At 33.3% G+C, this 15877-nt stretch overlaps 1 protein-coding gene across 1 annotated transcript; it reads left to right on the top strand.

Moving 5' to 3' along the window:
* Positions 1–1571: 1571 nt before the first annotated feature.
* Positions 1572–8024, top strand: LOC106478532 (tachylectin-2-like). The gene is made up of 4 exons (XM_013939080.2): positions 1572–1605; positions 2212–2284; positions 6395–6477; positions 6981–8024. Exons 3-4 carry the CDS (start codon positions 6432–6434, stop codon positions 7703–7705), a joined length of 771 nt encoding a protein of 256 aa, XP_013794534.1. The 5' UTR covers positions 1572–1605; positions 2212–2284; positions 6395–6431; the 3' UTR covers positions 7706–8024.
* The last annotated feature ends 7853 nt before the right edge of the window (positions 8025–15877 follow it).

Raw genomic sequence — 15877 nt, 5'->3', positions numbered from 1 at the left:
CTGCACATTTCACTTGGCAGACGCATGAGTAATTCCTCTTTAGCAGAATAAAGTTATGCTCCTTACATCCATTTTCCAATTAGCTTTATTCTTACTTTAACACAACCGATAAACGTAATCAGATAAATTAGTGTTAATTCTGCTTGGATGGGTATTAACTTCCTATTATTGTATCTGTTATACAAAAAAGTCTCATTTAGATGTTTGAGATTTATTTGGTGCTTGACTGCCAATCGAAGTCGAGAATATTATCTCTATATAAAGTTTGTTTGTAATTTGTTTGTTTGCAATTAAGCACAAAGCTACACAATGGGCTATCTGTATCGAAACCCAGATTCTAGCGTTGTAAGTCCGCAGACATACCGCAGTGCCACTGGGGGGCATCTATATAAAGAATAAGTGACATTATTTAGGCTAATATAAGAATTTCTGCTTGAAACTGTTAAAAAAAAATTATATCAAATCCTCCTTAGCGAGGTCTGGATAGCCTTTTTTTTAGATCGCTTGATTTACAATCTGTGGGTCACGGGTTAGAATCCTATCACGTTATAACGCCCCTTTCATGGGAGCGTTATAATGTGATGGTCAATCTCAATATTCGCTGGTAAAGAGCAGCTCAAGAGTTGCTGATGGGTGATGTTAACTAGCTGCTTTCACTGTTTATCATTTCTAGATTAGAAACAGCTACCGCAAATAACCTATAAACAGCGAAATTCAACAAACAAACATTCCTCTTTATCTGCGACTGGCTGGTGGTTTCAAAATTTCCAACCTCACTTCTCCATTCCTGGGGTGATAAGATGCCTTCCCTGTACTCTATCATTTCAAAATTAGTGACAGCTAACTCAATGAGAAAAGATACTTGACACAAGGCTTTGTGTAGGCTTACGCGAATATTCTAAACAAACAAATAATCCACATTTCATATTACTGGTTGTCTCATACTTTACGTAATATCGCCATTAAAAAGCTGATACATTTCATTATATATATAAAAAAGGACATATTTTTTTCTTTACCATATATGAACTTTAAAAAATAAATACAAATTACTTTTCAGTTCAGTACATAAGTTTATTCAGTTGAAAGTAAACATTATTATATTAGCGTAAACTGATGTACAAAGTATAGTAACCTATTCTTTGTGATTGTGATATAATATAAATTACAGTATTTACAGCTAAGTAAAATGAATGAAAATATTTTATTTTGCAAAATAGGCATGCCTGCTGCAAATTCAGCTTCGTAAGTGTTTGTAATTGAGACTACAATATCAATGGCACATTTTTTTAGACATTCCATTATAGTGTAAATTGTATAAATTGGATGTCATGTTTTTAGAAAATATGGAGGATTTATGTGTTTAGTAACTAATGAATAAAAAAACCTTCTGAGTGGTATCTCTAAATGTGTAACATCGTCAATCCAGGGTTTTAACGTGAAACGATCATGCTTCTGGATAGCATACCCATTCCCAGAAATCGATTACTTAAAGGATGTGAAGAGGGCATTGCCATTACGATAACAGTATGTCGTAATTTCCTAAGGTAACTTATAAATAACTTCGTGCGCTTACAATCTTCCAGAAGGAAAAGGTTACATACAGTAAGTATTATATCGTCCTTTAGACGTAATATTATGTCCCTTTTACTATTTCTCATTGAGAAGTTAATGCAATAGTCTGAATTCCATTTAAGAAATTATAAAACGGTCAATAATATGTAAAATTGTATACTTGAATTTATTTTACAATATACTTATATTAAAATCATTTGAGTTTGCATATGACAAACGTTCCTAATCACAGTTCCTTGTTCAAAAACGAATTTGTTTTCATTAATATATCTTCGTCTTTAGGCTTAATGCAAATTGCTCAAACTCCCAGAGAAATCATTACAAATAACAACCACCTTGGTATTTATTGTTTTCGAAGTAATTCTAAACCTTCAGAGCATGGTAAAATATTTGCTATGTATTCTTAGAAACATAATTGTTTTCACGTGATTCTCAAATCTTAATAATGTAACGGAATTATGTTTGGCGAAACAAAAAATACTAACTTGGAACCAAATAAGAAATATAACTAATCTTCATAATGTGACTTGTTTTTTATGAAGTCTAATTTAAATTGTCTTTTTGTAAAGATTTTGCATTATTTTCTCTTCATGTTTGTTTTTATTCATTATATGCAACAAATAATTGTCTTTAAAGTTGCCAAGATTTCAACGCAGATCCCGTGAAGATCTTTTTAGAAGTCCTTAGATTTATTTGTGCTTTTTACCAGGTAAGTTTGTTTTATTATAATCGAACTATCGCATTTAGGGATACGTTTAACAGTTGAAAAAAGTGTTTATGTCCTGACATTTATTCAACTTTCACTAACTTTCAATAGAACACTGGCTGCATTCCTTAAATGTAAATTTTCTGTAGTGCTTCTTAATATTTTGTTTATATCGATTTATTTATTATTTCTATATTAACTAAACCGAAGTCTGTTTGTTTCGACCCCTGCTGGCTAAAATTGGTTTTCGATACCCTCAGTGACCACAGCACAGATTGTGTAGCATTGACCTCAACAACAAAAACAAACATTTTGTTTCATAGAAGTATCAAGCTCACTGAATAAGGTTTAGTTTATAGGTCAACGCAATGTAGTGGTCAGTTACCGATGACTCCTAATATTGACTTAAAAATCGTCATTTTATTATTTTGATAAATTTGTATTTAGATAAAATGAGGAAGAGAAAATTGTCTTTCGTCGGCCTGACTCGCAAACTGTGGTTCGAATTATCTTCTCGAACATGCTTGCCCTTTCAGTCCTGGGACGATATCATGTGATGGTCAATCCCAATTTTTCGTTTCTAAAGAGCATTCCAAGAAAGGGTGATGGGCAGTGTTGGCTAGTTGCCTTACCCATAGTCTATCATTTCAATATCAGGGACGGTTCATGCATACATTCCTTGAGCATCTTTGCAAAAGAAACCCTCTTCATGAAATAAATATGTCTGATTTACTCGAGCTGCTGTTGTTTATCTTTCATGATGGTATACGTTCACGATTTTATTCTTCAGCTCAATTTCAACTTTAGTTTCAATAGGTGTTGGATACTTCTATGAAAATTAGACATGACAATTGACTAGCACGAGCGAAACGTTTTTATTTGAAGTATGGAACGATCTTTATACTTCTTTTTAATAAAAAAAAATAAATTGTTTCATGTTAGAAATGCCCATATTTGAGCACAATGTGACATAATAAATATTTACGCTCTGTTCACCAAGGAGAATCGAATACAGGATTTTAACATTGTATTAGTTGTTAGGAAATTAATTGCATGTGTAATAATTAGATATATGGCTTTAGGGGAAATTGAGATTTTGTTTACATATTATACGATACGTTAAACTTTTGGATACCATTTGATCATTTTTGTACATGTCATAAAACACAAATAACTTCTGCAATGCTTTATTGTTTAGGTATTGAATAGTCTAAAAATGCGTTTCAATATGTCATATCTTACTATATAGCGAAACATATTCAAACGTATTTTAACTAATTATCTTTTTAAATCAAATAAAGCTATTGGTCAATTCGAGAAAACACCACATCGGATTTCTAACTAACAATTTATTTATTCAGTTAAGCTATTCAGAACACGGAAAGTTTGTTCGAGCATAACAGATGCTTACATCATTATTACGAATAATATCCCTTCTTCATGCTAAGAGACAGCGACAAACTAAGTCTTTAAGTTTGCTTAATACAAAATGATAATTTTAGATAAAGTGTCAGTAGTGATCATGATTGGAACCCTTTTAAATGATAAGGTTTCACATTTTTGTATAAAATCATGGAAGTCTATGATCTATTACAGAGATTTTGATCTAGGACATGTCAAACGGTAAGATTTGTTAAATATTAAAACAATGAGCCCGACATTCCCATACAAATGTTTGTTTGTTTATTCTTGTGTAACACTGGACAATGGATTATTTGTGCTGAGTCCGCAACAGGTATCGATCCCCGCATGTTAGTGTTAGTAGCCCTTGAGCCACTGGGTAATTCGATACTAACTATGGTAAAACAATATATAATTTTAACGTATCGTAAATGTTGCCTGATCAATTCCTTTGAAACCTAGATAGAACTCAAATAAAACATTTGATGTATATATAGTTATTACGGTACCATAATCTCATTAAAGTAAGGCGAAACTTGATAGCAGTTCTGACACTCTCACTAGATGTCTGAATCAGTTAAATCAACTCAAATAAAGAGAAGAGGTACAGAAGACATCGTTGACCATACTGTCAGTACGTATTACGTAATAACGCACCATTTTAACAGTTTATCTGTATTAAAGTTAATTAAATAAGCTGAAGAATTTTTGAGCTTCAACCTATAATATCAAGTATGAAATTTAGTTAAACTGCCATATTACACAAATCTTAACCACCTTTGGTATCACCAGTTCATACACGCTATGTTTGTTCCATTTAGGGAAGATATACACATATACACAGACATATATATATATATATATATATAACTATTGTACTATATGGTAGATATCCTAATTTTTACCAGCATCCGAAGTGCCGTGTTCGGAAACTTTACCTGTTTGTTTCTTATGATGCATCATGAATACCCGTTTAACTCTTTAACGGCTTCAGGTATTCGACATTTGAATAGATATGTTGTGGAAGCAGCTTCTGTACACGTCACTCATGTTTCTACCCGAAGGAGATATTTGATGAAGTTGTACGGATGCATATTACTCGTGTATGGCTTTTGCTTGATAGTTGTAGTGGCTTTTTCCCCGACCTTTGTGTTCCTGGATTCTAGCCTGTTACAAGACTCTACGCTTTGTTTAACAGCTGTGGTATGACTTATTGGAGGTCTCTTTCTGGGTAGCCCTTGTCTCCTAAGATGATCTCTATTTTGTTTTGTTTTCAATGTTTTTAAGAACAAGGGACATTTTTGGTGGAGTCATATTCCCTTCAATACATCAACAAATGTCAAAATGTAATTTTCATAAATGCCTTTCCACCACGACATTATACCAGCTATGGTCATTTGACTTGGAGTCTCAAGTCTATAAAATCTTTGTTACTAATTATAATTAATATTACCAAGTTTAATACAACATATTTAAACACATATTCAAATGTCGATTATAATGCTGAGAATGTCTCTTGCACCTATATGATGTTACACATTTCTCTTCCAGCCCTGTGAGTAATTCTTTTAAATAAGGATAACTTTGTGCTCCTTATATTCATGCTCGTATAACCTTTGCTGTTACGTTTGTATAGCTAATAAACGTAAGAAGACTAAGTATTGTTAAACCTACTTTGATAGGTTTTAAATTTCGTTTGTTTGTTTTGAATTTCGCGAAAGCTACACGAGGGCTAGCAGTGTAAGACTAGAGGGAAGGCATCTAGTCATCACCACCCACTGCCAAGTCTTGGGCTACTCTTTTACCAAAGAATAGTGGGATTGACCGTCACATTATAACGCTCCCATGGCTGAAAGGGCGAGCATGTTTCGTGTGACGGGGATTCGTACTCGCAACCCTCAGATTGTGAATCAAGCGCACTAACCACCTAGCCATGCCGGGCCTTTAAATTTCGTATTACGGTATATGTCTCACAACCAAGTGTCATCAGGTGTTTTATCACTTATCCATCTTAGGTGCAACTGACTGTTAGCCTAATAAGATACATCACCATTCCATTATTAGGGCATAACGTGCCTTTTCTTTAAAATATTACATATTTATATGATAACTTTGAGTAATTTCCTAATGTATGATCAGTAAAAATTATATATTTCGTTTGTTTTCTGTCTTCCAGAGAATAAGTACAGTAAGTATTTATATTTGTTTTAGATACTATATAATATCCCTTTTACTACTTCCCAGTTGGAAGTTAATGAACTAGAATATTCTGCTATTCCAATGTCTTTGAAAAATGTAGACTATGCCAAAATACATGCAAATTTATATTCTAATTTATTTTACTGTACATTAAAACGTCACTTTAACAAAATTATTAGACAAACAACTATAAAAACGCCCACCTTGTTTTATAATGTTTTAGAAGTTATTTCAAACCTTCAGAACATAACAAGTTAATTGATATGTGTTTGATTGATTATTTTCCCACATAGCTCAATTTAATAACGTAAATGTGTTATATTTGTGAAAGAAAACAATAAAATTAGAATTTGCAACTAATTGCGAAATACAACTGATATTCATTACTGGATTTGTATTTTCAAAAGTACTATGACTTAAAAATCACTAACTTAGAAAGCAATTGAATAGTTTCATTTAATTTGCCTTACTGCAAATACGGTGAATTATTTTCTTTTTGTTTTCCTTATCTAGTTGTTATCATTAAGTGTGTCCATCCCATAGCGACATAATGAAACTCTTGTTGATAGTCCTTGGATTCTTAGGGCTTTTAATAGGTATGTTTGTTTTGCTATATTTAAACTTGCATTATAGGGTAAATAAGGTTTAATCAATCTTGAATACTTTATCTTTCACTTGTAAATCGATTGAGAAAATGTCTATATTCAACTAGTGCTTAAAAAATTCTAGAAGAGACAAATTCCCGATAAGTAATCACAGCAGCATGTAGTCGAAAGTTACGATTTATTTGAACAGTAAATAATAGACAAACATACTTAGGTTTAATCAAAGTGGATGAATAGTATAACGCTGCCTACATTCTTTAAAAGTGTATTTTGCTTTAGGCTGTCTTAAAACACGTGCTCCAAAACAGTTTCTGAATAAATAAAGATAAATAAATCGAAACCAACTAAGCCGCAAAAATTTTCTTTCATGGTCATTTTGAATTATTTAAATCTTCACTTTTTAGATTGATTAAACTATTGTGGTCAGTTTCCTATTATTTTTAATCTGGATTTTTAAATTCTTATTTTTGTACTCCTGTACACTTTATATTAAGATGGAAGAATATTAGGAGGAGGAGAAACTCCGCTTCATGGGGTATATAATGACAAGTTTTATCAAGCCACACATCCTCAAAATACAAATGACAACTGGTTAGGAAGGGCAACAATAATAGGAATGGGCGGTTGGAGCAATTTTAAATTCCTCTTCCTCAACCCTGAAGGTGAATTGTACGGTGTTTTAAACGATAAGATATATAAAGGTACTCCTCCTACACATGGAAATGAAAACTGGATAGGCAGAGCAAAAAAAATCGGAAATGGTGGATGGAATCAATTCCAGTTCTTGTTTTTTGATCCAAGTGGATACTTGTATGCTGTATCAAACGACAAACTCTACAAAGCTTATCCACCTAAATCTTCTAGTGATAATTGGATGGCAAGAGCAACAGAAATTGGAAGTGGTGGTTGGAGTGGATTCAAGTTTTTGTTCTTCCACCCTAACGGACAGTTGTACGGGGTGCGTGGTAACCAGTTCTATAAGGCATTGCCTCCTTCCTCAAACAAAGACAACTGGCTCGCACGAGCTACTAATATTGGTCGCGGAGGATGGGATACATTCAAGTTTTTGTTCTTCAATTCAGTAGGAACCCTGTTTGGAGTTCAAGGTAGCAAGTTCTATGAAGATTACCCACCCAGTGAAGCACATGATAATTGGCTTAATCGTGCGAAATTGATTGGTAATGGCGGATGGAATGATTTTCGTTTCTTATTTTTTTGAAGTCAGAAAAGTATTACTCTTTTATTCATTTTTAATAAAATAATTCAAAGGTTTTAAGTTCAGAAATATTACTAACTACGTGTGATAAATTTCAAGGCATAACAAAAAACGTTAACTTTTCAATAATTAAAAACTGCACTTGTATGTGCAATAATTAACTATGAAAGTGTTGGAGAATCTTTTTTTTTTGTGTATTTGTCATATAATACATTATTCGTTATATATTGTATTATGATTTTTCCCAAGGTCATAAAACAGAAATTATACAGTGCTTTATTGTTTATGTATTAAGTGCATTAAAACGTACATTACAGTGCTATATCCTTCAAAGTTGCTTTAGTAAATTATCTTCCATATAAAGCTATTAGTCTATTTGACAAAAAGGAAAGAGATTTGCAATGTACAACTTATTAAACTAAAGCTAACGTATTAAATGAAACTAAAGAACACAGAAATATTCGTTGAGTATAACAGGTGTTGACATCATTATAAGTTTAACATTTTTACGTCATCAGCTTGTAATGGCTTAGATCTTAGTATTCTGGACTACGAAATACATGGTACAAGAGTACGAAATTTTATTCAGTATTAAAAGTTGAAAATGAAACGAATTATTGCATGGAAAATTATGCAGGTTATTGTGTGGACTATATACATTCGAGCGTATAACCCGTCATCAATGACGGGGCAAGTACTACCACCCCCAACCCATAGTATATTCTAACCTCACATTTTATTACTAATTGAAATAAATCAATTTTGTGAAATCAAGCTTGACGAACAGAGGCAGATAAGTACAGTTGAGGCAGTCAAACGTCGATAAATTTATTTGTTAGCCAATCAAAATTAAGATCATTCACGAAATGAATTCGTAGCGTATTCACAGAATATTTACTGGTAAAAATTAATTAAATTAACAACTTCTAATATATAGAAAAGCCAGTGCATTTTCATAACACCACGACCCAACGATGGCTTTTATGTTATGTTGCTTAGCAACAGAAGTATAACCTGATATTGTTGTCAGTCTACGTACTGAAAAAATTAAATGTATAGACAAAAAAACTGGAAAAAATATTTGTTGATTTCTTAATTTACAGCCTCCGTTGATTAATGAGGTTTGGTTTTTATTAAAAACATTGGTGATATAACAGAAAATAGCTTAATTCAGAAACGATTTAAATTTAAAATTGAATCGATATTTTCACTTACGAGATAAATTTTATGCACTTGCCTCTAGGCTAGGTGATCCTACACTATGTGTTTACGTTAGACGTATTATACCAACACTCACTACACTTATAAGGTAATAGAACTATTCTGTCTGGATAAATGCATTTTGGCTTTCAAGAAAATAAAGCATGACGTGACGTGACACACACTGGCTTTTATATAGGCTAAATATATACATATTTGCATTTAATGCTGTATTTTGTACTTCGTAGACAATCTATTCAAACACACACACACATATATATACCCTAAATACAAGTTCCAACCTTTAAATTCTGTTCAGTTTAGACTATGTGTGTGTTATTTGAGCATTGTGTCAATTGATTGTCATATCTCGAGACAAACTATTTGTTTTCTAGTCTTAAACACTTTTACATATCAAGTGTACAAATCTTTAAACCCTTGAACTTTACACACATTCATATATTTCATATGTTTTATATACAATAATATTCAAGCAATGTATTCAATGCTGTTACATTTTACTCACTGTCCCATTGTAAATGTCATATACACTATAGATACTTATGATGATATAAACGAACATCTTCACGAGGTTATATGAAAATAAATCCGATATATAAATACAAACCAGGAAATTTACTGAATATGAGCATTATCAAGCATGCGTGGTCCATCTTTCAACGTTACTTGAGAAAGAATCTCAAATAACAACCTTCTAGGAACAACTTAATCCAAGTTTTTCACCAGGAGTACGATTCAATCACACGGCCATATTTCAGACCTTGTAAACGATATATAATTTTTCTTTCTGAAATATTACAAAAGACAAATCTAATAAATAGTAATGATTGTTATGTACCATTTTTTCATGACCATGTAATTGATAAAAGGACGTCCTTTCTGGAATTAGTGTCTGTTTACTTATATGTAGGCTGAGTACTTCTTAATGGGAAATATATTTGTCTCATGTAAACATTTATTTACAGTTTTACATTTTAGCTGTAAAAATATATTTATTCATATTTTCTTGTTATGTACTCTTTTATTTAAGAGAAGGGAAACGTAATTTTTTTCTTATACACTTATTATTGGCATAAGGTAATTCCATTGTGGATTGAACCTTCATTGATGATAGTCAATTCTAACTTTTAATAGGATACACAGACATTATAAAGACTTAAATAAAGTATATTAAGCTTCTGTACACAGAGAATAACTTTTCGAATAATGTCATTTCTGAGTTTTCACAAATTCTGCTAACATTCCATTCTCTGAACTGGCATCCAAAGTACAACGGTACTCGGTGGTCATTCACCAAATGGCCCTTTTTTTGTCCATGCTGAGGTCTAAATCGAGTTTGGGAAAGTTTATACATAGGGAGAAATTTTTCTGGGCTGTCTCCGAGGTCTCACCCTCATTTAACATCTCTTCCCTTTTGTAGAATTATTCGGGAATCTATCAAATGGGTAACATATTTATGACTGCTTCTTCGAAATAACAATGATGAACAAGTTCAGGGGCTGATACTCAATACAAAGAAGATAATGCCAACTCAATTGATAATACAATAAATCTTTCCCTAACTAAACTTTCTATATTTCATTTTCTGGTCCAATTATGCTGGATCACAGTTAGACATTCCTAACTTTAAAGCATCGCATTGTTGGTTATATAAACTTTGAGCTCGATATTCAATAAAAGGGCTTAAAGTTCGAGGAAAAAATGTCCGTGTTTGATCAGTTTGTATTTGTTTGTTTTAGAGCAAAGCCTTATTTTGGTATCTTCTGTATCTACCGTGGGAAATCGAAATCCGGATTATAGTGTTGTAATTCCGTAGATTTACCGCTGTCACACCGGAAGACATCTGATCAGGAACTGTAAAAATGTTTTCATGATTGTATTCCTGACATTGTGTCTGATTTTCCCTCCCCTATATTTTCCGTAGATTTTCCGCTGTCACACTGGAAGACATCTGATCAGAAACTGTAAAAATGTTTTCATGATTGTATTCCTGACATTGTGTCTGATTTTCTCTCCCCTATATTTTCAATTTTAATGAAACCATTCTCTCCTTCCACGCATTACTAGATAAAACTGTAGAGAAAAAAGGAGGGCTAATATTGCAATCAGTGACTTACTGTTATGGTGATATGAGGTATAACAGAGGTAATCGGAAAACTTATAATGTTTAGATGCTTTAAGAATTTTAAGATCAGCTGCTCTTTTGCAGCATGGGATTTGTAGAAATATGTAAGAATAAAACCAAAATACTTTCATGACTGGCTTTTGAACTTAGAACGTAAGATCCGCAAAACAATAATTTTCTCTCACAATGTAACATCTCACTCTGACGATATCATGTTGGACAAGTTGAAGTTACATTTCCTCTCACCAAATAGAACTTCCTACCTAAAACATCTCTACCAAGAAGCAATGCAAGCATTGGAAACTTCCTACTGAAAATTAATGTTTATAATGTATCTTTCCGAAATTCATAATATTGACTGTGTTACCGAATTTTGCAAACCTGTGACTTTCTTGGATGCAATCCTTTGGATTGATGAGTCATCCAGACATATACACAATACAAACATTCAGGAATATTTCTGTGTTCCTGTACTTCCCACCGTTGGATTGTTTATATGTTATAGACAATGACCCAGGGTATAAATGTACGACAACGTAGCCTTATGGCTTGATAGACTTTTGATGAAGCAATATTTGTGAATTCCTAACAAATTACAACAATACGTTTCAGGACAAGTTCTGCCTGTACATGTGTTTCACACTCGCTATTGTTATGCATTTTACTGTATACAAAGATTAGATATATGTTGTAAGTTTATAAAGCTACATATATGAGTTTTATAGACTTTCCTTTTCGAAACTCTACACATAAATCAAAAACAAATACTACAACAACGCTACTTTTTATTCTAAAGAAACAATTATGTATCAGTTTCAAAACTACATTACTGATAAGAATGGAAATGTCGACTTCCGGCAACTTCTTACATAACACTCTGAGACACTAGCCAATTCCCCCAATCTCGTGTTTACCCGCTTTTCAAAAGCTTTAGTTTAAATAATAAAAAAAGCGTTTTTATATATATAAGAATAAAGAAATTGCCGTCTACACTGTAATTTATGCAATATATATTAGGGTTCGTATGTAAATTACCCTATGCATTAACATATGGACAGACAAATATATGACAAACATTAGAGGCAGTGGGAAAATACAATTGATGCTTTGAGCAAATAACTACACTGTACGCCCATGACTATGATACTGCCATCTATGGATTAAGAAAAGTATAAAAAATAAATGTAACGCACGATATTTTCAGTAGAATGTGGTCTCTTCCTCTCTAATTTGTCACAGCTCAAAACTGGAATGTGCGTACTTGAGTTAACAATGCTACCTCGCCTGCAAATAGAACCTAAATTGAGATGTACTAAAAGCCGGAACTATGGCCAGAACGGAACTGGAAATCGCTACTAAGGTTCCGGCCGGTGCACCCTCTTTTAGTAGCGAGTTCCAGTTTCTTTCCGGCTTTTCGTACATCCCCCCCCCCCTAGCTATACACATAACAAATCTCTTAAGTAAACAACTACTGAGGTTCATAAAAAAATTCGCCTGGGTGCAGAAAAAGGTTGGAAAATCATGACACAACCAGTAAGATATTTGAGTAACTAGTTGACTTTTTTTCTGTTTCACTATACATCATTAAGCTGATGGCTGCTGTTCATCATAGACAGGTTGGACGGGAATAATAAACTTTACACGCATACCTTTGACTAATAATGTAAAAAGATGACCGTTTACTATATTAACTAACTCTAACAATTGTTGTAACTTATATTAATAACTATAGTTTCTATAACAACTTCTAATCATGTTAGGAAGAGTTGTAGTATGAAAAAGACTTTGCAAAATAACAGCATAATTATTACTTAATCGGATAAAGGGAATATTAGATATAGCTATTTATTTTGGTTAAAATGTAATATCTCATTACAAAGACGATTCATTGTGTGTTTGTGTTAATATTCAGCACTCAGAGTTGGTTAGTTAGATTCCACTAATGTTTGGTTTGGTTAAAGACTCACGTACTTAATCAGTTAAATTAGCCAATTATTACTTTTTGCAAGACAGAGCGTCTCATGAAGTAATTATGAATTTGATAGCAAAAGAAAGAAGGGTTTGTTTGTTTGTTTGAAATAAAGCACAAAGCTACACAATGGACTACCTGTGCTCTACCCACCACGGGTATCGAAACCCGGATTCTAGCGTTGTAAAGAAAGAAGGGAGAAAGATATAATCTATCACTGACCTTTAAACAGATTTCGCTTCCTTAACACGTACCCTCAGTTAGTTTAAGCAAAGTTCGTAATGTTAGGAGTGATTCAATTACAGTACCTAGCGAAAGTATTCACCCCCTGCAAATTTTTCACATTTTGTTTCCATCTGAGCTTGCAATCATGAAACTTTCAAATGGAACTTTATAGAATCTACAGTCTACTCCAAACCGATAAAGTTAACAAACGCTGATATTATGTAAGTAAGATAGATTTTCAAAGAAAATTAGAATATTCTCAATGGCATAAGTATTCGATCTTTTCTATAGTAACCCTTAATCAGTTCAGGTGCTAAAGATTAGTTTGAAAGGTCTCAAAATTAGTGTAATAGTCTCTGTGTGTGTGTAATTAAAGTGGTTTAACTTGACTTCAGAGCAGACGCTTGACTTCAAGCCACAACTCACATAGTGATACGACAAATCAACCATGAAGACCAAGTGGCTTTCCAAACAAGTCAGGGATAATGTGGTAGAGAAGCACAGATCAGAAGAAGGTTACAAGAAAAATGTAAAGTCGCTGATTATCCCTTTCAGTACGGTGAAGGCTATCATCAAGAAGTGGAATGTGCTTCATACCAACCAGTCACTACCCAGATCAGGCCGCCATTTCAAACTAAGCAACAGGGCATAGGAAACTTGTTAGGGATGCCACTGTGAAGCCAACGATGACTTTGAAAGATTTGAAAATTCCATGTCTGAAATGGGAGTCAGTGTTCATACATCAACAATATCCAGGTCTCTAGACAAATCTGCCTTGTACGGGTGAGTGGCAAGAAATAATCTATTACTGAAAGAGAATAATCTTAAACCTCGTACGTAGTCTGCCTGTTTGCATCAGCCTAGAACTGGGTCGAAAATTCACATTTCAGCGGGACAAGGCCAAAGCCACATTGTAGTGGTTTCAAAAGAATAAAATGAATGTCCTGGAGTGGCTCAGTCAAATTTCTCACTTGAATCCAATAGAAAATTTATTGTGAGACTTGAAGATTGTAGTCCATCAATGATCCCCAACGAATCTGTCAGAACTGGAGCAATTTTACTAGGAAGAATGGGCAAAAATTGCACCATCCCATATTGTAAAGCTGGTAGAGACCTATCCAAAAAGAGTGACAAATGTAATTGCTGTCAAAAGGTGCTACCACCAAGTACCGACTTTGGGGTTGAATATTTATGTAATCAGAAAATTTCAATTTATATATTTTCTTTTTAGGTTTTGTTGACACCCAACCTCCTTCGTATATAACAGTGTTAAGTTTGATCATCAAAGATTTGAATAAAAACAAATTCAGTATAAAATTGTTTACATTATTTGTATTTCATTGGAATGTGACATTATTAGAAGAGGTGAATAATTTTGCAAGATACTATAAAGTTGTTAAGTTTGATCAAGCTCCAACTGATACTAAAGGAACAGAATTGTAAAGTCAGTTAATGAAAGTAAAACGATATAATGTATTAAGTAAGACATAATTCTCTGGAGTTATATTATTAGCGACTCGTCCGTGGATTTTCCTAGGGCTCTCCTAAAATCCATAAAGAAAGATGTCCATTAAGACTTATAGTTTCGAATATAGTATATTTATCGTTGGTTTTATGAAGAAGTAAATTATTAATGATAAACTTCGAGAGATGTTTTGTTCTTCAAGAAACAAAAAATTTATATCATGGTAGAAAGTTTATTCTGGGTCCATGTATACTAGTATCCCTTGGAAATAAAGAAGCCAGTTTGACCAGACATAATTTTTCTTTTAGTTTGTTCGGATGTCCTAACAAAGCTGTCCGAAGCTATTTACACTGCCCTCCTTATTTTGAATTGATAAGCTAAAGGAAAGGCAACTAGTCAACAACACCTACCGCCACTTCTTGTGTTACTCTAGTACAGTGGTCACCAAACTTTTTTCACAGTGGGCTAGATAACTAAGAGAATGACGAGCGCGGGCCGCATAACCATTTTTGTTCAATACAATACAGTGAATAGACAAAAATAAATTTTCCAAAAAGTTATCAAAGAAGGCGACGCTAGCAATAAGATAGTTATATCACACCCAGTGCGCACATATCCGAATCTCACAAACTCAGCAACCAAAAAGGTTTGTGTGATTTGTGAAACTGGCGTTTAGCTTTTGAGATATCATCAATATTTGCTCTGGAATTGCCGCATCCAACCAAGAGAATTTGCTTTCAAATATTCATCAGCCAATCTCGTTCGATGTGCTGACTTCACATAATTCATTTTTGAAAATGTTTCCTCACAGACACAAGTTGTTCCAAACACTGATGCCATACCAGATGCAAGTTTCTTCAACTTTTAAAACTCATCATCAGGTAAGCAGCGATAAAATTCAACAAGTTTTCCTTCTCTTTCAACAAGTCATTTGCTTGCAAATCAATGAGCTCCACCTGTAGTTCGACTGGAACGTCATCAAGGTTACAATCAAACGGATTCTGGAACAGACAAATGTCACTCTCAATTCTGTCGAAATCTGAAAATCTCTCCAAAAATGCTTATTTAAGTCACTAATAATCTTCTTTGGAAACTCCAGGTTGACATCTTCTGCGATTCCAGCACGAAACTCTTTGAAACACTGAAAATAAGAAAAGTTTCATCCTTCCA

The sequence above is a fragment of the Limulus polyphemus genome, unplaced genomic scaffold, assembly GCF_000517525.1.
Source record: "Limulus polyphemus unplaced genomic scaffold, Limulus_polyphemus-2.1.2 Scaffold221, whole genome shotgun sequence".
Lineage (NCBI taxonomy): Eukaryota > Metazoa > Arthropoda > Merostomata > Xiphosura > Limulidae > Limulus > Limulus polyphemus.
The sequence above is the reverse complement of the archived record's forward strand: the minus strand, read 5'-3'. Positions and strand labels throughout refer to the sequence as shown.

Excerpts from the sequence above, each read along its gene's own strand:
- LOC106478532 (XM_013939080.2), top strand. The coding sequence starts at position 6,432 with ATGAAACTCTTGTTGATAGTCCTTGGATTCTTAGGGCTTTTAATAG. Across the intron at positions 6,478-6,980 it reads ATTCTTAGGGCTTTTAATAG|ATGGAAGAATATTAGGAGGA; the intron begins GTATGTTTGTTT and ends CTTTATATTAAG.